Here is a 27234-nt window from a genome sequence, read left to right as displayed (position 1 = left end):
AACCCCAAAAAAGTCCTAGCCCCAGCAATCAGCATCTCCTTCGTCTCATCTCTCTGCTCACTATTGCGATCTCAAGCTTTCTCCCTCTCTCGTCTCTGGTCTCGCACTCAAGGTTTTCGTCGCTCTCCGTGCCGCCAGTCGTCACCATCTCGCACTCAGTCGCACTCGCACGCCTTCACTGAGCTCGTTGTCGCCGGCGGCAGAAGCACCCAGACCCAGGACTGGTCGTCGTCGTCGTCGCTCCATGGCTCCTCACCGTCTCGCACTTAGTCGTGCGCCTTCTCGCGCTTGTCGTTTTCGGCGGCAAAAGTAGCTGGTCCCGAGGTTGGTCGTCGTTGTCGTCTTCATACTTTGAATCTCGCCGTCAGCTTCCTCCCCGCCCTCAGATTTCTTCGCCCAACCAGAAGCTGGTCCCCGATTTGGTGATTTCCAATAAATTCCTCTGGTCTTTTTTTTTTTTCAGTTTTGTTGCCCTAATTCATCACTGCATTTGAATTTGTTGCTGAAAATATAACTGAACTAGTTTTTATTTTTGCTAAAAATCATCATTGTCGTGAATTTGTTAGTATTTATATTACCACCGAACCTTGAATAATTTGTTGAGCTAGTTTCTTTGTTGCTTAAAATCATCACTAAGATGAATTTTGTACTGATTATCATCAATGAAGCTTGAATTTGTCGCTGTCATGCTCAAATAATTACTTAGCTAAATGTTTTTGTTGCTGGAAATGTGAGTTGAATATATTAGTGATTGCACCTTGAATTTGTTGTTGTCTTGCTAAATAATCACTTAGTGCATGAAAATGAATGTTAAAGGGAGATCGCTGCTAGAAATTAATATTTCTCCTTTTTTCGATGATTTACTGTGTAATGTCATGCTTAGTTATGCTTAGAGCAGGACAGATCTGTATGGTTGTTCATTTTTTTCGATGATTTGCTATTTGTTACATGTCTTTGGTTGCTACAAACATGAGCTAAATACATATGATTCATTGGTTAAAACATTTTCTTATTTTTTCTAAGCTTCCTCTAGTCTTTAAGGCGATTGTTTTCACTTTTTTAGTCTATATTTTATCCCATTGATGCCCGTCTCCCCTGGTGTTTATTGTTTGCTTTTGACATGTGCTCTAAGACTGAGTTTTGACCTTCATCTTAAACAGAGATCCTGCAAATATCTATTAGTTTTTAACCTGATTGCTTATAATTCTTAGCATGATATACCTCTCAAATCTATAAGCTGCTGTTCTGTTGGTAGGACTTAATAGTCTTTTCTTGGTCATGTAGAACTAATACTATAATGGTCTAAGGTTCTGTTGGTAGTTCTTATCAAATTCCTTATATATAATAACACAAACTATGGTCAGTTAGATGAAAATCAAGACTTAGAACTATTTAAGTAGCTATATAGTATAGTCACTTCAAACTAATTGTTCATTGAACTGAATGTGGAATCCAATTGTTAACAATTTCTGCCTTTACCAAGTTTCAATTAATTTATGGTACCTATATGTTTGTTGAACTATCGACATCTCCAATTTTCCAGGGCCATTATGTCTGTAATAACTTACAACGGCTAGTTCAAGGAATACAACTTAAGCGTTGATGCCCACAATGATCTAACTTGGTCTCTGGGTCGTGAATTCAATCTTTTGACAGTGACTCTGGACAAGGCTGTCATTTCATGAGTGGCAAATAGTGGATGCATGTTAGCATGATATAGTTAGAAAAACTTGAACTACCCTTGCTGCTCTTTTTCTATCCAAGGAAACAGTCTACATCTGCTGACATGACTGTTATAACATATATGGAGGAATTATCATTGTAAATTTGTTCTATTTTTCCTCCCCAAAAATGTATATTCTCATTTTTCTGAGATACAACTCGGTCGCAGCTGATGATATGTTGTATTTATGGAGTATAAAATTATCTATAATAAAGAATTTTACTGGCCTCAATTAACGAAATATGGGGATTTAACGAAATATGGCGAAAGTGCCTCCATTCAATCCGAGTATAGTTATTTGGTTACATCCCGTGGTTAGTGTTGTTAGCCTAGCCTCTGGTCTAAAGCTCTAGTGTAAAGCTTTGAATATTTTAATTTGTTAAATCATGTAAAGGGAATTTAATTCAGTCAGTTATAAGATTTCAAGTGTGATTAAACAAAAAGGTGTACAAAAAGGTGTACGGTGTATTGAAGAATCACGTTTAGAAAAAAAAAGGAGCGCTTACAAAATTATAGATTGCTTTATTAAAAAAAGGAGCGATTGCTTTATTTTACACGAAAGTAAAAGTATAAAACTCAAGACTAAAATACAACTAGTTTTCATAATAATCGAAAAATTACAGAGTGATTGCATCAGTTTTAAATATTTATGTTGTTACCTAACTAGATGTACACTCGAACAATACAAAAACTTAGTAGTCATTTATTTTTAAAGGGAATTTATTAATACAATGACCAATATCCGACTACACAGTAAAAATTTTTATTTTAATGTAAGTATAAAGTTTTTTAAAATTAAAAAAAATTATTGATTAATGCAATAATGAAAAATTAAAAATAAAATCATATCATATGTAACACATTAGGAAACAAAATATCAGTACAACTATATCACAGTTGTCTTCTATTCCTGCTAAAATGAAAACCATTTTAAGTTGCCCCGAATTTTTTATGGCATGACTATGACGTGGAACGAAATGGCCACACACAGTTTCATTATATTTCTTACTGATCCTCTAAGATAATTTAAATCTATACATTTATTATATATTGTCCAAAATATTGTATAACTATGTTTCAATTTAATTATGTGCCTAGCACAACTAGCAAAATTCAATTGCAACTTGAAGAAAGGACGCAAGTGAGGAGAGCAAAAAATGGGATCAATGAGGTTGATGGAAAAGATAAGAAAGCCATAGACATAACATTAATTAGTATATATTAAGAGTAACTTAATATTACATAAGATAAATTAAATTCTATGAATTCATAGGAGATAATTTCACGTGACTTTGCTAAATTCAATTGGATCAGTTTGACTAATTATAATATCTTTAAATTTAACATTTTATACGAAAAATATTTTAGTTTAATAATTTAAACCAATCAAACATTTTCATTAAACAAAATAATCAGTCATTTTTAATGTAAGAACTAGTGTATAAACCCGTGCTCAGCACGGGAAAATTTATAAAAGTAAGAAAAAAATTTATATGCTTCGATACTTAAAACAAAAATACGAAATAATTATTATTTTAAGATATTTATAAAATTATTATCAAAATCAAAGTTTAACTTAAAAAAGGAAGTAATAATTATTTTATATATTTTAAAGTAAAATAATTATACACTGATACAGAATTTAAAATAAAATTAAAATATTTACATTAGAATACTATTTTTTCAAAGACTTTTCTATAAACAACATTGATAGTTGAATTTGCAGACATTCCTACGTGATTCATAAGTAAAACTTTTAAACCTCTCTTACTCTTAACTCTTGAAAGTGCCACATATAGTTGGCCATGTGTAAAAACTGGTCTGGGCAAGTACAATCCAACATGAGATAAAGTTTGTCCCTGAGACTTATTAATTGTCATGGCAAACGATACTATTATGGGAAACTGTCTTCGTTGGAATCTAACTGGGACAGTTTCATTTGTTGGTACCATATTCATTCTTGGAATCAAAGCAATATGACCAACATTATTACCCGTTAAGACTTCGCATTCTATGACATGATTTCCAAGCTTCATAACTTGTAGCCTTGTACCATTACAAAGACCACTGGATTGGTCAATATTCCTCAGTAACATCACCGGAACACCAACCTTGAGTATTAATTTATGTGGAGGTAAACCAGAGCAATTTATGCTATTCAGTAATTCAGGACCATAGAGATCTAGTTGACTCTCCATATTCCCTTCATCCATACATATGGAATCCGAACTAAGATATAATTTTTCTCCTCCAGGAATGATAGCCATCAGATGGTTGTTGACCTCTTCAACGATGTCTAGTGTGGGAGCCAGTATAGTTCTTGTTTTGAAAAAATCCTTTGAGGATATGTTTTCCAGAATATTTGGATAAGAAAAATGAACTAACTCATCAAATGCCTGGTCCGAAGAAGGAATAACAATATCTCCTGGAAGACATATCTCAGATTCACCATCCATATTGTCACCTATTAGACCATCACCAACTTTCAATAACCACTCACCAAATTGCTCTGTCTCGTCTTGATCTGAAGCAGTCGTCCCTACAGAGAGTCTCATGTTTTTTGTTAGTTTGAGCACCTGGCAAAACTTCCAAAGGTAAGACGAATTCACTGTTGAATGAACGATATCTTGTCTCGATCCTCGTGGAATGACAGGAAGAATTTGTCTAAAGTCTCCACCTAGTACAACTACTTTTCCTCCAAAGGGCAAATCTTTGTTATATGTTGGAGAACACCTCATGATGTCACCCAAGCATTTGTCAAGCGCTTCATAGCAGTACCTACTAACCATTGGGGCCTCATCCCAAATTATAAGTTTGGCTTTCAACAGTAACATTGCTTGAGGGGAACCAGGTTTGATGTTACATACAGAATCCTCAGTTATATTCAGCGGTATTTTGAACCTTGAGTGTGCCGTTCTTCCATTGGGAAGAAGTAAAGATGCAATACCACTCGAAGCAACGTTTAACACTATATCACCCCTTGAGCGAATCTCAGCAGACATAAGGTTCCAGAGAAATGTTTTTCCAGTACCTCCATGACCATACACAAAGAAAAAACCCCCTTCATCACAATACACAGCTGTAACAATTTTATCGAATGCATATCTCTGCTCAGGTGTTGCGATGGCTAACATATCTGAGGCATTTTTCTTTAAATCATCCCTGTTAAAGTTTAGCTCTTCCCTTATAACACTTTCGGTTAACAAAGAATTATCAACTTCAGTTGCTAAAGGCATAGGAGGATAGTCTTTCAAGGTCTTACCATAGGAATGTAAGATCTTGTCTATATCCATTAAGCACAACTGCTTAATCTCATCATCTGACATTGTTAACTCTGCATATTATACGATACCATAAAAATTCAATCAAACTAAAAATGATCAATAAGAAAGAACTTTTATCATTGTAATTAATAGAAACTCACCACTCATGTTCATCACGACTCTCTGTTGATACAAAATATCATCTGAGAGTTCATGCCAACATCTATCCCAAACATGTTCTGGTCTTGAGATATTATTGGATGTTAATAGAATGACAAATAACCTCCTAACATATGATCCTGAGGCCCATGAGCTTGCTTCCTTAATTGCATCAATGAATTCTTTGTCATCTTGCAAGAGTCCAAGGGCGAAGCATGCATCTCTATACGTAGCATAAATTATTCCTCCAACTGTTCTTATATCTCGAAAACTCGTACATCCTCTTTGAGTATTCAAGAGAAGTCGTTGGTAATATTCTTCGGTATTTGCTGCAAAAAACTTAGTTAAAATCCCACTCTTAAGTTGTTAAATGGATTAAGCTACGCTATTTTAATTATTATGTAGCTTCACATCCGCTTAAGAATAATTTTTCTAAAAAATATTGAAAAATAAAAAATCATATAATCTACAAATTATAACTGTTGAAAGTTATATGAACATTTATTTTCTAGTGTAGATAAATTGAATAAAATGGATATGGGGTACAGGCTGTTAAGATTTCAAATTTAAATCCTTAAATAAGTAAGATCAAAATTGAATGTAAACTCGTTATTACCTGCAGGTACATGAGTCAACCTTCCAATTGCGAAGCCTTTCTTTCGAGGAAACCACTTTGAAGAATCGTCCTTCCAAACAAACTTGGTTGGAAACTCAGCATAAGTCAGACTTCGAGCATAAGGATATGACATGTTCGCTTCCATCCATCCCAAAAACATGGACCTATGAGATATTGCTCTTTCGACGATATCATTCACATTAGAAGTTTCACCATAAACCACAGGTTGCTCATCCTCCAAATGGAATGGAAGTCTAATCACAAATGGTTCTTTCTCTTGGATTTCGTATCCAAATAGACTCCAGACTGCCTCACATGCCGAAATATACCTACAATCGTAGTAATTTCTAATTTCGTCAACAACTTGTGTGGCTTCTGACGGATCACCAGCATTGTATAGAGTAGCTGTTACGCGGTCATTACCCTTGTGTACATACTTAAACAGATACTTAATAGAACTTGTTTGGCATGTGTATTCCACATTTATGTGGCACCCGAACTTGAGCAACAATTCTGGATTATACGGAATAATGAACTTATTGTCTAGTACACATTCCCTTTTCTTCACTGTTCGACCGTTATCAGTACGCCTATATTTGGGAAATCCGGCCTCATCAATGAGTGTTCGCTGTCTAAACTCTTTAGGATAGAACTTTGAACAGGATCCATTCTTCATGCAAGGTGAATTCTTGTTGTATGGACCACATGGACCATGTACCATGTAATTTTGAACAGCTCTATGTAGATTTGGCCTTTCATTTTCATCAGGAATCTCAGCTGTTATATGTTTGTCTATGTCATCTGGTGTTTGTGGCTTGAACTCGTTACTCATGAATAAAAGGATATGTGCATGCGGAAGTCCTCTCTTTTGAAACTCTACAGTACAAACGTCTGAAAATTGAAAAAGACAAATGAGCAAAGCATTACAACATAGGATTTTAATAAAGCGTTGCATAAACACAGACTTACATCCCAAAATTTTGCCAAAGATTTTTCCCTATTTGAGGTCATCTATCAAACCATCAAGCTTGATCTTGAAAACTCGACACAATATATCAGGACGGTCTTCTGCCTTCAATCCAATGGAAGTCACTTCTCTTCTTATCTCATCCCATTCAGGGTTACAGGTCATGGTGATAAAATAGCTAGGATATCCTGCATATCTGCAAATTGCAAACGCATCTTTACAATTATTCATCATATACCTAGGTCCACCGGTAAAAGTACTGGGAAGTATTATTCTTTTCCCAAGCCTTGCAGCATCTACATCCCCGTTTATAAGACTTTCATGCAGACATTTGTATTTATCAACCCTCAACTGTGGTTGTTTACACCTAAAGAATTTTAACCTCTCTGATTCCACCATTGTGTAGGCATCTACCAGAAACTGTTGGAATAATCTCTTTGATCTCAGAATTAACGGAGATTCACCCGTCCTTTTCTGTAGTCGAAAAGCAAAGAATTGTCGCAAAGTGATTGTTTTGTTTTTCTTTGTAGGTCTAGCGGAGATAGAATCTGATGTTGCAATACCCAAACGAAATCCATCCTCCCCATACGGAAACAACAATGGATATTGCAAGGCTAAATAAGATGGATGAAAAACATCAATCCGCTGGAGCTTTCTAGATTGACTCTCTATAATAATATCTCTATCATTACTAAGTTGTTCGACATCGCCAACAATCAATGCAGCCACTTCAGATGCAGATGGCAAGTTGTATGTCCTGCCATCTGTAGTCCTTTTACTAATCAACTTAAGCTTTATGTTTGTGCAATTTTCCTGTTGGTATCTATCTCTTGCATAGCGAAAACTCTTTGCCAAACTATTATATCTATCTAGCATGTTTCTTAATATTGCCACAATTTCCCTATCTCGCTCATTTATAGCTTCATTGGAACTGCGAAAAAAAATAAAATTTATGTTATTTTCTCTAACAGATAAGAAATAACTAAAAAATTTGACTGATTGCATGAAAATTACCGAAGTGTGCCTATTCGATTATCAATCTCATTTTCTGTGTCATAGATATATAGCTGGGCAAATGTTGGTCGCAAACTATCAGGAGGAAGTAAGCTACCAATGCTATGGTAGTTTTGACCCCCAAGCTTAAAAATTGGAGGAGCAGTCCCATTGTTCACCCCACGGTCAATTTTTCCAGCCATTGATGTAAAACAAAACATTGAATTAAATGTCCTTATATTTTTTAGGAAATGAATACTTCTTTGATCTCCTCCAGTATGAAGCTGAATGAGCTCATCAGGAGGCACAGAAAGTAGAGGAAGCTCAATCTTTCCTTCCATACAACATAATGAAAACTTTGGTTGGGGTGACTGTTTGGATTTAGCAAGCCTTTCTCCAGACCACATCCATGCTTTACAGTGTTGACATTGATAAATAGGATTTCCTATATCCCATACATCTGTCGAATGAACTCTCTTTAGCTACTCAGTTGTCATACCGATACAATTTAGTCCATGATGTACACAGATGCAAATAAGCATACAGATAAAAATTTTACATACCGTCTAAGATTTCTGAGGACGGTATAAAATTATCTTCCATATCCACATCCAACATTGAATCATCATAACCATTCAAAACTACAGTAAAAAAAATTATAAAAAATGCAAACATAATCATTTTGATGTATTACTAATAATTCATATATCTTGTAAACTACAAACTTAAATTCTTGATATAGTGAGAAATTACCTTCATCATCAACTAAAGGGTCAACACGTTGGCCACTGTGTGTGCCAGCACTTGGTAGATGTGTCTTAACAGTCGATAAATTTACATCTTCATAAAGTTGTGCCAAATTAATAGCCACCGAAGCAACAACAGAGGAAGATTGTCCTTTTTGCACCCCAATCATAGTAGAACTTCTTTTCAAAAAAGTTAAATTTCATTCAAATAAACCATAGAAACTATAGAAAAAAAAAGAATATAATAATGACGACTATCTTTTCTAAATTACCTTTCTGTTAGGCACGATCGGTGGAAATCGGAGTGTGATGGAAGCTGATTTTGTGAAACGACTTCAGTTAGATTATTGACGGGTCCTTGTACACTGGAGTATGCTAGAATTGCAATAAATTTATGTTATATAAATGATTTCCGATGAAGTATAATTTTTGTTAAATATTGGTGTATGAATCATTTGGCAATCATTCACTATACGTACTATTTGTTAACACGGACAGTGGAGTTCTTGTCAATGAAGGATCCGTCTGTAGAGTTAAAGATTTAGATCTTATCTCTGATGTAGAAGGTCTTACATAATTAGGAGGAGTATTTTCCTGTCCAAAAATTCCATGCGAGGCACAGTGTATACCATGCATAGATAGTTGCTTCCCTATGAATGAGTAATGAGAAATATATAGAAAATTTTCATCATTAAACCGATATAAATTAAATTTAGATAAATATGAGTCAATTACAGTGAAAAAAATGTCACATTTATCTTTACTGGATTGTAAACTGAGAATATTAGATGAGGTACCAATTTCTCGACACACTGTTCTTTGACTTGTAGTAATATGATCCACATTTTTATGTACGTCAAAATTTGTATTATTGTTGTTCTTCGACACTGTTAAGTCAAAAAAATAAATGAAACACAAATAATAATTATTCAATTAACTAATCTCGTATTTGATTTTATATAATTTTAGTAGTATACTTTCGTAGTTAAAAATTTTTTTGTATTGGTTTAGCTTTATTGAATTATTTTTTAAATTATTAAACTAAATCAATGAGTATTCATATCATATTATTCAAAATATAACCAGTCATCAGTTAAAAATAAATACAATGCAATTTAAATAACAAATAAAACTCTAAATTTAAATATAATTTTAAAATTTCAATTTATTTAAATCGAGTTAAATAGATATACACAAAAGCGTCAAATTTTATATTTTCCCAATTAATATAGAGTTTTATGTATTAATTTAGGATAAATAGTATATTATTTTAAATTATGATAGAGTATATTTTAAATAATATTAAATAATTAATTAACCTAAATAGTATATGAAGATTTGAAGATTGCATAGTTTTTATGTAATTTATAGCTTATTAAATATGAGTTTAAAAAAAATTATAAAGATGAATAGTTATTTTTAGTTTTTAAATCACTAAACTAAAATATTTAAAAAAATTATGTATAGTACAAACTACTTCGCTAATATTCTCAACAATAATAATAGTTTAAACTGTAATTCCCATAAAAAATAGAAATTAAAGAAGTTTTAGAAGAACACCTACCAGAAGCACCAAAGAAAGTAGACTCATTATCATCAAGTCTTTTTCGTTTTCTTGCCAAAATTATCTTTCGTCTTAACCTTGCAACCTTCGATTGTGTGATTGGAGTGGGATACATTATCGTTGTTAAGTCACTTATCTACAATGTACTTCTTCCGCAACAATGAGCTACGAATACAAATTTTCAAATTTTAATACTTATTTTGAAATTAAATTTTGAATATCCATTAACTCACAATACTGATTATTTATTGATTAATTTATGAGGTATCAATTTTTACTTAAAAAATAAAAAACTTAATTTTTAAATATGTAAAAATATATTAACAGTGACTTTTAATTCACAAATTAATAATCTAATTAAAATGGATATATATATATATATATATATATATATATATATATATATATATATATATAACATTATATATTATTAAATAATTGATTGAAAATATACACTCCTGCACGACAATTTTTAAATTTGAATTTAGAAGTATTCAATAAATCACATTTTTTAATCAACATATAACACAAAAATTAGTTAAAGACAAAATATTCAACACAGAATAATTTTAGTCATTTAAAATTTAAATATTAAAAATTAGATTACGTATTAAAAATTAAATACAACTTTGTGGTATGCTTCAACAACAACAACAACAACAACAACAACAACAACAACAACAACAACAACAACAACAACAATAATAATAATAATAATAATAATATACTTTTAAAAGGTGGTATTGCATGTTCTCCGTGTAATTTTTAAATTTATTTTATAAATAATAAAATATATAATTTTGGATAATTACATTGAGTGAATAATAAAAATTAGTATCCAAATTAACAAACTTTAACCTATCTGATAAAAGAAAATGAAACTTACATAAAACATATAAAAATTACATAAAATATAGTGTATTGTGTAGTAACAGTATTTTTAGAGAGTGTATAATAGTCTTTTTTTTTCAAATATTTAACAATTAAGCTATATTATATTAATTCTTTTCAATTACTAAACTAATAAGTTTATAACACGTGAACAGTAAAAAAAATAATATTGTAAAGAAGTTGAACAAAATAAAACCAAAACACTAATCAATAGAAGACTAATCAACACTTAAAAAATTTATTTGAAATGAAAAAAAAATAAATAAAACTTACATAAAGATGTGGTGCAATGTGCAACAGTAACACCTTCAAAAGGATATCTAATAATCAAATATTGAATATGAAAGATTATATGTAATTGTAGAGTTCTTATATAGAGCTATTGTATTTTGGGCCGGGCTAAAATATTAATGTGTATATGTTATAATTTGTTGGAAAGAATCAAAGATATTATTTTATTTTAAATTAATAGTTTTCTTTTTTGAACGAAATAAAAAGTTTCTATTTACGGAGTCATAAATATAATATAACATACTTTAATGAGTCACAACAGCATACAACACCAACACCCTAACAATCACTCTCATTCAGTAATTTCTCTCATTTAATAATATGTTTTATTTGATAATTATACGTCCAATGATTAACTAATAATAAATTAAAAGCACTTTTTATTAATGTTATTATTTTATTTCGAAAAAATTCATATACTAATTTTTATTTGCGGATTTTGAGTTTAGGTTGAAGAATTTAGAATATAATTAATATATATCGGTCCCATGTCATAATTGCTTAAAACTTGTGCCATTTTCTTCGTGAACCGCTCCTATTTCTGAATATTTTTCTGATCTCTAAACAACTTCATGAATCAAAATTTTTCTCTAAATCTCGATTTTAAGCGGGGGGGAGAGGAGGGAGAGTGGAGGGTCACTGTTGTCAAAGTAGAGACAACGGGCAGCAACTCTCCCACATCATCTAACTGTGTGTTACCAGGAGAAAGAAGAGAGTTTTTATCAACAGAGAGAAAAAAAATTTAAGTAATAATATAATTGGAATAATTCCACAAAATTATATAATTTATTTAATTAATTTTATTAAAAATCAAGACAATTAAACATAAGTCACCTAATATAAAATTAATAGTTCAGTATTAGAATCTTAAAATAATGCTACATGAGAATATAATCGAATATTGAAATTTTATTATTCTTAAAATTGATAATGAAACCTTTTTATTTTATTATTTTATTTTTCATAAAATTATTTCATTATTTTATTTTTCATAAATTTTTTTTCTAAGAATAAGTTGAAAATAGCATATAATAAATAAGTGACTCTATTAATTAGAAGTTGGTAAAATCGCTATCCTTCGAGTTAATTCTAAATTATAAAATTGAAAGAAAAAAAAGTGTTAAGTGTAGTGGAATTTTGGAATCCATGTTGAACATTTAAAAAAAAAAAAAAAAAAACACCACCAAGAAGCTTAAATGATTGTATCTTCTTTAAAATATGATGATTGATCCCCACCCAAATAATAATAACTTGAGGAGTAAGGTCGCTGAACGCCAATGACTATTGTTTGATATACAGGTCAATTAGTCAATTACTTTCTTGTTCTTTTAGTCAATTACAGAAATAGCAGATATAATCATATAGTCAAAAAATCTGTATTCTAAAAGTATTCAATAAATTTTAATAAAAAAAATAACATCTAAAATAATATATATATATATATATATATACACACGCTAACAATACCCATAATTATCTAATTATATATTAGAGTCATGTTTGACTTGTATCAAAATAAAAAGAAAGTATTTTCAATGTCATTAGCATGTCCCAAAAAACATAGATAATTAAATAAAACAAAACAACAATTATTTAATATAAAATATTTTAAAATTTGAATAGTATCTATTCTCTCAATAAACATTAGTCATAGCCAAGACTCCACCAAACCTTTAAAACATGCTCCTTTATCTCCATTACATGAAAAACCTCATGTTTCACAGCAGCTACTTTTTAATGGAAGGAGCACCAGACATGTTGAACTCATCCAACAGACGCTTCAAACAAAATAAAACAAAAAAGTATAATTAAGATTTTAACCAAAAAATAAATTCCAAAATATAAAAGAGGCCATATAAGTGAAGACTAAATGAATACCCTCACAACAGGTTTTTTAATAACAGACAAATTTTCCACAATTGGATCAGGTGACTCATCACAAACAGAACATCCATCTTCACCTCGAGGCTACATAAAAAAACAATGAAAAAAATAAATAAACAGCATCTCATATTTGGCAAATTAAGCCTTAATATACATAGTCTAAAAATTAACAAAAAATAAAGAAGAAATCATACATGCATAGGGTTAATAGGACCAGCACGGGGTACACCAGATTTTACCGGGCCTTGAGTGTCCCTCCACCTCGGTAAATTGGAAGAATCAGAACGTATCACCGATACATCATAAGAATCGCACCATCCAGTAGTTTCTACTTCGACCTTGAATAGAAACTCCTTATCAAGGAAAAACTCATTAAAACCAGTAGGATCTTTGCTTGCTTTCCCTTTTTCCTACACCAAAAATTTTACATTTATATCGTTCTAAATAAACAAACATATCTTATTGACAATCATAACGTGTTCAACGAAATTGGTTTCACGTACATTCAACTCTTTCACCATCTCAGTACAGGTTCGTCCGAATAGTGCTGCGACCTCTTTATCGAATACAACAAAGTTCGTTGTACCAGTACCATCAAAAACCAACAAATTCAATTTATACCTGTTTTTTTTTTTAATTAAAAAACATCAATTAACACCTGGCCTATCACCCTTTAGTTACAACAAAATCATAAAAATGATATTCAACATAATTTAGATGCTCAAACACAATTTTTTTTAGATTTATCAGTTTTCTAGATTTTAGCCTAGCAAAGGAGACTTTGGTATAAAAGTGTTGTAGTTATATGAATTTTTTTCTGTGCACTCTATCTTTGTTTGCCAGCTTTTTTTTTGTGGCTAAACCAGATTTCCATCGACCAAAGCAGTTTTTGTTTTTAATAAATATTAGTATTAAGCCAGATATTGCTAAATCATTAAAAATCAACATAATCAATTAGTTAACTATATTGCATTTTTATGAAAAGATTGCACAAATAAATCTAATTAGAGTAATACCTGTCAACCACATTATTCACGTCCCTATTACAGCCATCGCAGAAGTATTCATCCGCATTAGCTTCTGCCTTCACGCTGCAAACACATGATTTATACCACCAACTTGGAACGTGTTCAACATCAAGAACAGTGGCCCGAACAACATAGAATCCAACCTATATAGGAACAGTTTGAAAGTTTTAAAAAAAAATTAACCAAACGAAAAAAATTAGTTTTATATAAAGCACTCACATCCGCAGCAGCACGTAACTCCTTTATTGTCTTCCTCCCAATAGAATATAAAACTTCATCTTCATCAAGATATGCTGATTTGCCAGAAACCACAGACAGGTACTGCGAGATCTCTCTATAGTACACACTACTTATCAATCACGATGCCACAAAAATACAGCCAATATGCACAACCATAAATAATTCACAATATTGTTACAATACCTTTTTCGAAGCATCAAAGCCTCAGGAATATCTGGATTTATCAAGAGTCTAGTACCATACATAATGTTCTGCACAATATTGGTACCTATATATAACAATCATTGTTTAAATGAGTTGTACAATTATACATGACAGAAGAATTATCGAATGGAAGGTAACCAAAAGTGTACTTAGATTTAAAAAAATAACTATAACCTACCGTGAACCTAATTAATTATTAAAACTTTTTATTTTAGCAATGACATATAAAAAAAATATTCAATGCAAATATAAAATAATAAAAAGTATTATATAATAACAGAAATATAGTTTAAAATTATATATTGATTAATTAATTATCGAGTAATTCAACATAGGATTTACAATCAACGAAGAAAAAAAAACTGCTGATACCTCGTTTATCCAATTTTATATAATAATAGTTTGTATCACTTCAACCAATTAAATTTTAGAAATTAAAAACAAAAAAGAGAATTTCCAATGATATTTAAAAAAATCTCTACTTATCTCAACTGTTTTTACTATATGAAAATATTGATGGCATAATCTTCCTTCTAATGACAACCTTTCATGAGCCACCCATTTTGCATCTCAATAATTAGTAGAAATAGTTACAATAAGAATATAATCATTTGATAGTAATCAAATACTCACGTACCTCCAGCATTTTTTACTCTTACAAATTGAAAAATAACTATTGGCAGTTGTTGATCGCCTGATGCTAGAAAATTCTTGATCCGGTCCACCATCTCTCCAAGAACAACAATATTAAGCCGTAAACTGTATAGAAATGCAAATTATTTAGAAAATAAAAGATTACTTATTTAAACATATTAAGTGGTGAGTAAGGATTGTTGGAAAAAACGCACCCGTCATTCTCAATATGAATGACCATCATGTTAATAAGTTTACCATCGTTCATGTATTTCCTCTCACCCTCCACGCCGGCCATAACTCCAGCAACGTCTTAAATAAATATCAAACAGAAAAATGTACCCAAATCACACCTTTTAGTGATATTTTGTCATAATTAAAAAAAAAATCAACTTGTGTACTTGCCATAAATTATACACTTACCAACCAAAAAAGGATGATGAGGAGAGTATCCCATAATTTCCCTAAAAGGAACTAACTTAATACCATATAACGGTATTGCATCACAGAAAGAGGGTAAGACAGTAGTTCTATCTTGAAAAAATAACCGAAATTGATGCGATGTTGTGCGATACAACCCACAGTTGTTGTTAACTCCAAAGTATGTAAAAACATACACAGTTCCTTCCGATATCAATGACTCGAACACAGATATCAAATCCTCACCTACAGAAGCATGCATAGTTGTTCCCTATTTTTTCACAAAGAAAAAAATTTTATTATTCACTTTCTACAGGATCTCATTGTGGCATGACTTCATCATGTTGAAGATAAAGTTGCTTCATATATATTAAAAATAAAAATATAAAATATTGTTAATAAATAGTTATGGCCTAGAATTAATATATATCGGTCCCATGTCATGATTGTTTAAAACTTGTGCCATCTTCTTCGTGAACCACTCCTATTTTTAAATATTTTTCTGATCTCTAAACAACTTCATGAATCAAAATTTTTCTCTAAATCTCGATCTTAAGGGGGGGGGAGGGAGAGTGGAGAGTCACTGTTGTCAAAGTAGAGACAACGGCAGCAACTCTCCCACATCATCTAACTGTGTGTTACCAGGAGAAAGAAGAGAGTTTTTATCAACAGAGAAAAAAAAAATTTTTAAGTAATAATATAATTGGAATAATTTCACAAAATTATATAATTTATTTAATTAATTTTATTAAAAATCAAGACAATTAAACATAAGTCACCTTTAATAAAATTAATAGTTCAGTATTAGAATCTTAAAATAATGCTACATGAGAATATAATCGAATATTGAAATTTTATTATTCTTAAAATTGATAATGAAACCTTTTTATTTGATTATTTTATTTTTCATAAAATTTTTTTCATTAAGAATAAGTTGAAAATAGCATATAATAAATAAGTGACTCTATTAATTAGAAGTTGGTAAAATCGCTATCCTTCGAGTTAATACTAAATTATAAAATTGGAAGAAAAAAAAAGTGTTAAGTGTACTGGTATTTTGGAATCCACGTTGAACATTTAAAAAAAAAAAAACACCACCAAGAAGCTTAAATGATTGTATCTTCTTTAAAATACGATGATTGATCCCCACCCAAATAATAATAACTTGAAGAGTAAGGTCGCTGAACGCCAATGACTATTGTTTGATATACAGGTCAATTAGTCAATTACTTTCTTGTTCTTTTAGTCAATTACAGAAATAGCAGATATAATCATATAGTCAAAAAATCTGTATTCTAAAAGTATTCAATAAATTTTAATAAAAAAAATAACATCTAAAATAATATATATATATATATATATATATATATATATATATATATATATATATATATATATTATACGCTAACAATACCTATAATTATCTAATTATATATTAGAGTCATGTTTGACTTGTATCAAAATAAAAAGAAAGTACTTTCAATGTCATTAGCATGTACCAAAAAACATAGATAATTAAAAAAAAAAAACAAAACAGAGCCAATAACAAATTGAAGAAAAATTTTACTAAATAATACAATTTTTTTTAGTCCTATACCTATAACAAAAAATGACGCATCAGCCAATTCAAATGAAATACACTAAATATAAACATATTATGTAATACAATCATATTGATAAATTATTTTGGCTTATAAAATTATATTTCCTTAATAAAATTCTTTAATGCAAAATTTAAACCAAAATAAGACACATTAATTTTTAAAACATTATTTAATTATTATAGGACATTATAAGGATAATAATTAAAATTATATAAATTTTCTTATGAAACAAAATTTAAATGAAACAATATTTAACAGAGTTAAAATTTAAATCTTTTTTTACTGTAAAATATTCTTTTATAAAAAATTTTCTTGCTTTTCTTGCAAAGAAATATATAATTGGGTTTTATTCTTGTTCAGTTTTTAATTGAATGGTCACAAGAAAACCTTAAAATTGTTGAGATTGAAATTGTAATAATTATGAGTGAGAAACATACAAATGTGGGACTATGTGTATAAAAATAGAGAAATAATTGTATGGATAAATAAATTAGAAGTACCTGCTCATCCATCAATACCATTTCAATAGAGCTACTGGACTTGGGGTCTTTGAATTTTGGTAAAGACCAGAGTCTGATTACTCTGACATGAATCTTCCAGCTCTCTTTTGGCGGTGCAATCATCTCTAACAAATCATATTGTCTATCCATTTTTTCTTTAGATAAAAAAATAAGAGCAAACGTAAATTATAGCAAGTATGTATGATAACAGCATAAGATCATACTTCCTAGGCTTTTATAGCAACTAAGAAGAGGTATATTTTTTAGGTAAATCACTTTAAAATTAGACTGCATCCAAAATCATATTTCTTCCATAATCCAAAAGAAGAAAAAATCTGTCTTGATAATTTAAAAAATAAAAAAAGATTTGAATTGAAAATACAGCTCTTATTCTATATCATAAATACTGTTAATTAAAAGTAAATTGAGTAAAAAAAGATATGAAAATAACAGCTGAATTCATGTCTTCCTTTAAGAAAAAAAAAAAAAAAATATATATATATATATATATATATATATATATATATATATATATATATATATATATACACACGTATATAATAATACCCATAATATATGTATCAGAAAAATCAATAATATATACGTGTACAGTAATACATATAAAGAAAGATATTGTATTATTTTATTTCGAAAAAAATCTCATCATTTTATTGTTGTTTTCTAAACCATGTATCATACGTAGCAAATTTAAGATAATTTTATCCAAATCATATGCCTTTTTTATGAGCTTAAATTATTAGAAAAATAATTTTATAACATAGTATCATATTTTCTATAATTTAAAATTTGAGGTATTGATTTTTATTGAATCCAAAAAAAATATTGCAACATAAGACAAATAAAAAAATAATATATAAGATTTAAACAAAATAAAAAAATTACGTGAAAAGACGTATTAAAAGAGGAATCAATTGTATGATAAATTTAATTATATATGGGTCGCATGCAATTTGGGATTAGGGTTTTAAATTACATATATTAATGAATTAGTTCAGAGACTTACCATGGTTACAACCAAGGTTCTGAGAACAGGGAAAGGACCCAAGAAAGGATCCATCGGGAAGCTGTTGTTAGGACTGGGCATGTTTGTGTGCAAGTGTTTCAAGTTATTGGTTTTTTTCTCTATAATCTAAAACACAAAACATACAACGGTGAGCTGAATAATCAAATAATAATCTACAAATTTTACAAAAACACAAAGCAACAGTAGTACAACAGATCCAGAACCCCAAAATCAAATAATCATTCAACGATTTCAACAAAACAAAATCCTATAATCATTCAATAATTTGTTGATTTTAGAAGAGAGATCCAGAGAATAAAATGAAAATCGAAGAATAAGTGCACACCAAAGTCACTGACCTTTGAGATAATGACGCCGAGACGACGGCGACAAGACGACCGCGAGCAGCAGGAAGAATCCGACGGAGGATGGGCGCCGAGTGATGAAGAAGACATCAAATAGGGGATCTGACTTGGAAAAACACCGACAGTACAAAGAGAAACTCTTCGGACAGCCACGGACGGCGGCAACCGGTCACTCCGTTTGGCGGCAGTGGAGGCTAGCTAGGGTTTTCTCTTCTTGTTATCTTTGAATGAAAGAATGAATAAAGGTAACAAAAGAGAGGAGGGAGACCAGCATGCAGTAAGTGTTATTCCCTTTTTGTTTTCTTTTGTTTTATTTATCTATTCTAATTTATAAAAGTAACAAAAGAGAGGAGGGAGACCAGCTAACGTGTTCTTGTTTTCTTTTGTTTTCTTTATTTATTCTAATTCTCTTTCTGTTTTCTTTATTTATTCTAATTCCCTTTTTATTTTCTTTTGTTTTCTCTATTCATTCTAATTTATAAAGAGACTACTTGTGATTGATCAGATTCTCTACACTTATTTTGATAAACGAAAAAATTGATTAAAAAAAGTTCTTATTTCTGTTCATTGAATAGATTCTGTCTATTTTAAAATAATTGTTGTTTTAATTTTAACTTTTAGATTCATTAAAAAATTAAAATATGCATTTTAAATTAAAATAAAAGCCATACCTATTTTAAAACTGAAGAAGTATATGATAATGATAATAATAATGATGATGAATGAGCAAATAATTTCAGTAATGCATGATTTATTCTCAAGTTCTCAAAGTAATAATCATATCCATGAGAGAGGGGATTCCAATGCAAGGTTCAAGATATTCCAAAACCAAACATGTTGTGCATAGTTGAATCTCACTCAACTCTCCTTGCAATTGCCAACATATTATCACCACCACCAATATTACACTTATTTCTTCAACGGACTTTCATTTTTTTATATAATTATTTAAATACTAATAATAACAATAACTATTTATTAAAAGAAAACACACTCAAAATCTTGGATTAAATAAACAAATATACGAAACAACTCTTGTATCAAGTTATAAGAGATAAATTAATATCAACACAAAAACTTTGAAAAATAAACTGCTCATATATTGTAGATCCTAATAACTCTCAAACAACCATAGTTCATTCAAATAATAGTTTAAATAAATTATTCTCCTATATTTTAAATCGAACTGTGTAGAGGCGTGTTGATTTAGTCCTCCCCCACAACCCACTTCCCTTTCTTAGATTTGGATGAAACTGACTCCTCTCCAATCTCTTCAATATGTTTCTTAGCTCCGAGAATCTTAGAATTATGTTTCTCATCAACTGCAGGAGATGGAGTTGGCTCACTCTCACAAGCCTGGGATATGCCATCATGTACCAATAAATATAAGAATAATAATATTTTAGTTACTATGTAAAAATTAATAACATCACTGTAACAATTTAAATTGGAAATCATTTGACACAAACCTTAGAAGTGTTGTATGGACCAGTAAACAAACTCAATAGTTCAGAATTTTCATGGGACAAAAGGCCCTACAAAACAATTGATTCAATAAAAAATATCATCAAAATCTGGTTGATCTGTTTTTCTAATACAAAAACAAAAGAAAAAGTTATTAGACAGAGGGGATTACAGTGTCGGGATTGTATTTATCCAAGAAGGCAGAGACCAGAGAATTCTCATTAGTCATTCTCAGCACATGAATTACATATGGTTCATAAGAGTTCAGATTCCTCATCTTGAGTTGCACTTTGAAGATGAACTTAATATCCCTAAGCTTATTAATCTCTTCGGGACAGGAATTTTTCTCAACACCCTTCACAGTTAGGGAAAAAACCTTCATTCATGCTCTCATAAGTAATAAAAATTAAGGTATAGTCCAGACTATTAACACAAAAAAATGAATATGACATCAAACCTTAGTCACACAAGACTGCCTAAGGTCCTTAGCAGAAACTCCAAGAAACTTTGCAGCTTCTCCATCGAACAAAACAAAAGAGGCAGCATCGGTGTGGTCTATCACCCTTATGTGAATGATGTACCTATTATTCACCAAAAAATATACAGTCCAAGAACAACACACTCCATAAATCTTACCAATAATCAGTGTCTATACTATGCTATTACTGAATTGGATGCAAATAATTTTTTAATAGCTTACTCAAGAGTCTCCATCCCACAAGGAAGAATAAAACGTATCAAATGGAATTAAAAAAATCTAAAAGCAAGTGACCCCGTGAACAAATCAAAGCTAAATAAACCAGTAGCCAATAAATTTTTTATATTTCCCTTGTGAATCAGAATCCAAAAACACAGAAATAGCAAGCCACAAAAGTAACTTTGCAATGTGATTTCAATAATAGTTAATCTAAATCTCCAACCCCACATTCACACAATTATCACCGACTGACCATAACAAAAGCAAAAATTATGAGCAGTGCCTTTTAATTAAAAAAAAAATTACTAATCAAGTAGAATTTTACAACATGTAATCAAGAAAAAAATAATAATCATGAACAGTGTAAAACTTCACATCAAACTCAAAAACAACACATAAGATTCTATATTCGATCTGAAAACTCAGAAAGGGGAATTATCCAAGAGTCTCCATCCCACAAGTGAGAATAGTTTAAAATAATCCTTATTATATATAATTCATAAAAAATGTTATAAAAATACCTATTAGAATAATAATAATTTAATAGTGTATGAGCAAATAATACAAATGCATAGATTACACCATTATCTTCGAGGACAAAGAGTATATAATGTGTGAATGTTAAAGAAGTATCGTGAGTCATACCTTGGCTCATAGAACCCGTAGTCTCTAATGCAATTGGGACAAAAATATTTTTTATCAAGTTCCTTCAAGCCACGACGACACTTCTTACATCCTTTGTACCACCAACCAAATTCAGTCTCAACTTCTTTAATCGTCCCGGCTGTAACAAATACAGCATCCTAAAATCGATGGATGGGAGGGTACAACACATCAATTGAGATTATGATCCAACAAACATTAGAACTAATACAATAAAAAAATACAATAAAAAAAGGAAAACTAATAAAGAAAGAATTTTACCTGATTATGCTCCTTTATCTCTGCAATTGTTTTGTAAACTGACAGACGCAAAAAATCCTCCTCATCTGAAACAGGTTGACCACAGACCAGCGGCATTATGCCTTGTCCGTCAACAGGATCCAATTTGTTCACCCTTGCATTTTTAAATCAGAAATTATGAAATTTGTCAATAGTTTAATAATCAAAAGCATTGTATAAATAATCTGCTGACCACAATACTGATCTATACACTGTACCTCGCAAAGAAATCCCTGGCAGCTGGAAACTCAACATTGATAAATAGTTTTGAATTGTAGTTTGTGTTAGATACACCCATGACCCCTACAAAAGACATAACAAAACAAAGAAAATACCATAAGCATATGATGACAGAAAACATGCATTTAAATACCAGTAAAATAAACAAATAAACAAACCACTATAAAATTTCATCTTGCCCATTTGGAGAATAACCACATAGGTAAGACACGGGTGTTCCTCTAGATATTTGAGCAATTCAAAAGCAAAAGACTGCCACAACGTTACCCTTAATTTCTGTCCACCCCTATAAGAAATAGCAATTCTTGTAGATTAAAGAGAGACACAAAATTTCAAAATAAGATTTTAAAACAAAAGCCACTATAAAAAAGATATCAAGTATTACTCAAGATCATCAAGTTCTATGGTGATATAACTTGACGGCTTCCCGTCCCGTGTGAATTCGACCAAGTTACCCTTAGAAGCAAGCTGACCTATCACATCTACAAAATAAAAGCACCAATCTATTGATTAACAAAACTCTATATGCCCAAATTTTTCTCTTTGGAATCAACGCATTTTATTCATGTTGAAATCAGATCCCTTTAATTCTCTTAAAAATAAAAATAATAAAAACTGTTAATAAATAGTTAGGGCCTAGAAATCGAAGTTCCTGAAGAAACAAAATTATAGGACATTATAAAGATAATACACAAAATTATATAAATATTTTTATTAAACAAAATTCAAATGAAACAATATTTAACTGAGTTACAAATTATATTATTTCTTAATATAAAATTACAGCAAGGGAATATTTGTTACAGAAAGGGAATAATAAAAAAATTCTTCCTTAATATAATATCTCAATGAAACAAATTTTAGATTAATATTATATGAATCTACAATAGTTGAGACTTGAGAGGAATAGCAACAACCATCAATTGAATCTATATCTGTCCACTATATGCTCATAATAAAAAAAGACAGCAAATGGTGCAAAACAATATATAGGATTAAAAAATTAGACTTTAAAGAATTAAACAACACATGCATCATAGATTAATCTAACAAAGTACTTACCAACTAAATAACCATCTTCTTTAGACTCTGATTGAATTGTTTTGAACGGAACAAAATTAAATCCGTTCAATGGAACTGAAGAATCTTGTACCGGACGCACAATCGTGTCCCTCTTGAAATGGATCCTAAATTCGTGTCTAGTAGGCTTGAACTTGATGGTATTCAAAGCAACTCCAAAATTAGTGACCACGTACACGTTGCCCTCAGCGAGTAAGCCCTCGAAGATAGGAACAAATATGTCTTTTACAGTGCATTGAATTGTATCTCCCTGAATGCATTAATTTTATAGAGTCATAAATAAATGAGGTTTATTGCTCAGTCATTACCAAAATAAATCTGAAATGAAAAGAGAAAATTTTACCTCTTCATCAAGGACAACCATCTCAATAGGTGCCTTCATCCCAGATCTTGCAAATTGAGAAACGGTCCAAAGTCTAATGACACGTACTTTGAGCTTCCACACCTTATGCGCTGGACCAGCATTGATACACTTGATGAGATCATACCTAAAAATCAAAGACCTCATATTTAGTGAAAGATAAAAAAAAAACTTATTGTGAAACAATCCACATGGCAGTAAACAGTCTCACCTAGCTGCCATTGCTACCTGCCACTACAAAATTACTTAAATAAACTGAATTTCAGTGTAGATAAAGAACAAATGTGGTGATCACCTATGCCAAATTTATAGAGTCACAGCATTGTTCAGCCCCAGTATTGGTAAGGATTGCAAGAATCTTTACGTTCCTATCAAAATCCAGCTAAAAAAAGGGAAAGTGTTTAGACTATTCAGGATTAAAGAATCTGAATCATATCAATAAAATCAATAAACCAATAAATCAATAAATAAAATAAAATTCAAAATTAGGTTAGAAATCAACGGCCAACATTTAATGTGTTCCATTTACATGGCAAACTGGAGTTTAATTCTGAAAAATCAAAATAAGAAGCAATATATGCTGAAGAGGAAATCACCATGTTTACATACATTAGTAATGTAAAAATGAATTTTCTACTTAATATACTAAAACTGAATAAGTAATGTAAAAATGAATTGTTTTTAAATTATATTAAGTAGAAAATTCTGAATAAAATATATTATATATTAGTAATGTAAAAATGAATTTTTTTTAAAATTAATTTTTTATTTAAAATTAATTTGGCTTATTAACCTAAACAAAAATTTTTTTTAATTAAACTTAGATTTATTTTTTTTGTTAATCTTAACCATATGTATTCCTACATATTAATAATAAATTTAAAAATAAAATAATTATATTTATAAATTTTATTTTAATATAAATACTAATATATTTTTTTATTAAATTTTTTTGCCTCTTCAAATATTTTTTTCAAGTTCCGTCTGTACTCTTACGTACTCTCATTTTTTATTAAAGTAATTTGTATTTGATATAGAAAATTTGGAATCATAAGCTATTTTAATTTCAAGAGGTACAGACTAAAGGCGTTATGAGAATTAAATTTGATATATAGCACCAATTTTTTGTTTCCTAATCTGATATAATTCCCAAAAGATTTGTTATCAGTACCTTCCATATATGACCAAAGATTGTGTTGAGAGGATAGTATCATATTTTCTATAATTTAAAATCTGAGAAATTGATTTTTATTGACTCCAAAAAAAATATTGCAACATAAGACAAATAAAAAAAAATATATAAGATTTAGACAAAACAAAATAAATTAAGTGAAAAGACGTATTAAAAATAGGATCAATTGTATGATAAAATTAGTTACATATGGGTCGCATGCAATTTGGGATTAGGGTTTTAAATTACATTGATTAATTAGTTTAGAGACTTACCATGATTACAGCCAAGGTTCTGAGAACAGGGAAGGACCCAACCAAGGATTCATTGGGAAGCTGCTGTTAGGACTGGGCATGTTTGTGTGCAAGTGTTCCAAGTAATTGGTTTTTTTTGTTCCGTGTAATCTAAAACACAAAACACAAAACACACAAAGCAGCATCAGTACAACAGAGCCAGAACTCATAAATCAAATAATCGTTCAAAGATTTCAGCAAAACGCAAAACCCTATAATCATTCAATAAATTGTTGATTTCAGAACAGAAATTCAGAGAATAAAATGAAAATCGAAGAACAGGTGCACATCAAAGCCACTGACCTTCGAGATAATGACGCCGAGACGACGGCGACAAAGCGACCACGAGCAACAGGAAGAATCAGACCCAGTATGGGCGCCGAGTGATGAAGAAGACATCAAATAGGGGATCTGACCTGGAAAACACCGACAGTACATAAGAAAGACTCCTCGGACAGCCACGGACGGCGGCAACCAGTCACTCCGTTCGGCGGCGGTGGAGGCTAGCTAGGGTTTTTCCTTTTTGTTTTCTTTGAATGAAGAAATGACTGAAAGTAAGAAAAGAGAAGAGGAAGACCAGCAATCAGTAACGCACTAACGCGTTATTCCTCCCCCCACAAAACGACATCGCATTAGGCAAACCGAATGTATACCGGTCCGGTCCAATTAATGTATTTAAGTCAAAGGATTATAAATTAATGTTAATTGATATGTAGTAGATAAACCAATTTAATTAGAATAAATAACAATTTATTTATTTTATTTTAAACTTTTATTTTACTTTAGACTTTATAAATAAAAAGATTAATTCACTAATAGAACGAATTATAATTAATGTAGTATAATTAATTAAATAATATAAATGATAATAAATTATCTAAATTATATTAATTATAATATTTAAATATATAATTAAATCAAATCAAATCAAATAAATTAAATCGGGAAACACTCTCAGAAGTATGCCACGTCAGCTTCATCATTAAGTGCAGACATCCGATTTTTATATAATAGAATAGATCTTTTTCTTATCTAATGATTTTGCTAGTGTATATATTAATTTTGTGTTGTTTTACTTAAATCATGGATTATTAATTGAGATTCTTAATTACTTTTCTTTAAGAATGAAATCACATAGTTTTTATGTCAAATTTTTCTTTCCTTTTTCTAATGATATCATCAATTTTAACTATATATGAAATGCAAGATATATATAACTTTTCTTTATAAAAAAGACCAATATTCGACTACAAATGAAAATTTTTATTTTAATGTAAGTATAAAATTTTTTGAGATTAAAAAAAAAATTATTGATTAATACAATAATAAAGAACTAAGAATAAAATCATATCATATCTAATACATTAAGAAACAAAATATCGGTATAACTATGTAAATTACATTAATCACGAGATTTTGAAGCATGAATAAAATTTAAAATATTATTCTATTCTCAAAATTCAATCTAAAAATTATGTTTAATAACTTAATTCACTTAATTAGAGTATATTCATTAGAATTATTTTTGTAACAATAGCTAATGAAAATAAATTTATTCAGGATCAAGTTTAAAATAAAATAATAGCAATTAACGTGAATTTAATCAAGTATTAAAATAAAATAATGATAAACTATTGTTGTATTAATATAGTGACATCATGAATTTAATTTGTTTATAGATTTATAACTGAGTCAAGCAAGAACGATAGTCAACTCGAACTTACTTCGTTAACAGTGTGATAAGTTAAAGTGATAATATTGATGGCAGATTTTGAACTTATATATTAATGTGAATTTAATATGGTACTGAAAGAAAATTAAGATTTTTTTTATGACATAACAGATAGCCAAAGTAAGAAAAAGAGAACAAA

General features: G+C 30.0%; 3 protein-coding genes across 6 annotated transcripts; all 3 read right to left on the bottom strand.

Annotated features, from left to right (window-relative positions):
- Positions 1 to 3390: 3390 nt before the first annotated feature.
- On the bottom strand, positions 3391 to 10146 carry LOC107606846 (uncharacterized). The gene is made up of 13 exons (XM_088505612.1): positions 10032 to 10146; positions 9265 to 9354; positions 8947 to 9117; positions 8740 to 8842; positions 8475 to 8647; positions 8285 to 8362; positions 7743 to 8181; positions 6967 to 7659; positions 6782 to 6924; positions 6081 to 6652; positions 5762 to 5996; positions 5148 to 5474; positions 3391 to 5057 (listed from the first exon to the last, which is right to left on the bottom strand). Exons 1-13 carry the CDS (start codon positions 10144 to 10146, stop codon positions 3391 to 3393), a joined length of 4806 nt encoding a protein of 1601 aa, XP_088361738.1.
- Positions 10147 to 12712: 2566 nt separating this feature from the next.
- Positions 12713 to 19472, bottom strand: LOC107647758 (replication protein A 70 kDa DNA-binding subunit D-like). Of its 2 annotated transcripts, none has more exons than XM_088505200.1 (13): positions 19110 to 19472; positions 18751 to 18876; positions 17727 to 17881; positions 15626 to 15868; positions 15418 to 15514; positions 15207 to 15328; positions 14549 to 14633; positions 14345 to 14459; positions 14114 to 14268; positions 13601 to 13718; positions 13292 to 13507; positions 13092 to 13181; positions 12713 to 12991 (listed from the first exon to the last, which is right to left on the bottom strand). In XM_088505200.1, the coding sequence occupies exons 4-13, from the start codon at positions 15657 to 15659 to the stop codon at positions 12941 to 12943; spliced, it is 1083 nt and encodes a 360-aa protein (XP_088361326.1). In that variant the 5' UTR covers positions 15660 to 15868; positions 17727 to 17881; positions 18751 to 18876; positions 19110 to 19472; the 3' UTR covers positions 12713 to 12940. The 2 variants fall into 2 exon arrangements, with proteins under 2 accessions (XP_088361326.1, XP_088361325.1); XM_088505199.1 differs by having other exon boundaries at positions 15626 to 15893; positions 19110 to 19416.
- Positions 19473 to 20135: 663 nt separating this feature from the next.
- LOC107626761 (replication protein A 70 kDa DNA-binding subunit D-like) lies at positions 20136 to 25965 on the bottom strand. Of its 3 annotated transcripts, none has more exons than XM_088505164.1 (14): positions 25667 to 25965; positions 25346 to 25474; positions 24111 to 24281; positions 23882 to 24026; positions 23521 to 23788; positions 22844 to 22940; positions 22617 to 22744; positions 22437 to 22521; positions 22201 to 22333; positions 21922 to 22079; positions 21037 to 21160; positions 20752 to 20934; positions 20585 to 20650; positions 20136 to 20471 (listed from the first exon to the last, which is right to left on the bottom strand). In XM_088505164.1, exons 3-14 carry the CDS (start codon positions 24119 to 24121, stop codon positions 20322 to 20324), a joined length of 1548 nt encoding a protein of 515 aa, XP_088361290.1. In that variant the 5' UTR covers positions 24122 to 24281; positions 25346 to 25474; positions 25667 to 25965; the 3' UTR covers positions 20136 to 20321. The 3 variants fall into 3 exon arrangements, with proteins under 3 accessions (XP_088361290.1, XP_088361291.1, XP_088361292.1); XM_088505165.1 differs by having other exon boundaries at positions 24195 to 24281; XM_088505166.1 differs by lacking the exons at positions 22617 to 22744; positions 22844 to 22940.
- Positions 25966 to 27234: the final 1269 nt, after the last annotated feature.

The sequence above is a fragment of the Arachis ipaensis genome, chromosome B2 (assembly GCF_059453495.1).
Source record: "Arachis ipaensis isolate K30076 ecotype BB chromosome B2, ASM5945349v1, whole genome shotgun sequence".
Taxonomy (NCBI): Eukaryota; Viridiplantae; Streptophyta; class Magnoliopsida; order Fabales; family Fabaceae; genus Arachis; species Arachis ipaensis.
This window is presented reverse-complemented; position numbering and strand designations above follow the sequence as displayed.

Excerpts from the sequence above, each read along its gene's own strand:
- LOC107606846 (XM_088505612.1), bottom strand. The coding sequence starts at position 10,146 with ATGTATCCCACTCCAATCACACAATCGAAGGTTGCAAGGTTAAGACGA. Across the intron at positions 8,363-8,474 it reads CCCTTTAGTTGATGATGAAG|TTTTGAATGGTTATGATGAT; the intron begins GTAATTTCTCAC and ends TTTTTACTGTAG. Across the intron at positions 7,660-7,742 it reads AATCGAATAGGCACACTTCG|TTCCAATGAAGCTATAAATG; the intron begins GTAATTTTCATG and ends TTTTTTTCGCAG.
- LOC107647758 (XM_088505199.1), bottom strand. The coding sequence starts at position 17,876 with ATGGATAGACAATATGATTTGTTAGAGATGATTGCACCGCCAAAAGAG. Across the intron at positions 13,508-13,600 it reads AGATGGTGAAAGAGTTGAAT|GAAAAAGGGAAAGCAAGCAA; the intron begins GTACGTGAAACC and ends TTTTTGGTGTAG. Across the intron at positions 13,182-13,291 it reads GTCCTATTAACCCTATGCAT|CCTCGAGGTGAAGATGGATG; the intron begins GTATGATTTCTT and ends TTTTTTATGTAG.
- LOC107626761 (XM_088505164.1), bottom strand. Across the intron at positions 23,789-23,881 it reads TGGTTGTCCTTGATGAAGAG|GGAGATACAATTCAATGCAC; the intron begins GTAAAATTTTCT and ends TAATGCATTCAG. Across the intron at positions 20,651-20,751 it reads ATAAATACAATCCCGACACT|GGCCTTTTGTCCCATGAAAA; the intron begins GTAATCCCCTCT and ends ATTGTTTTGTAG.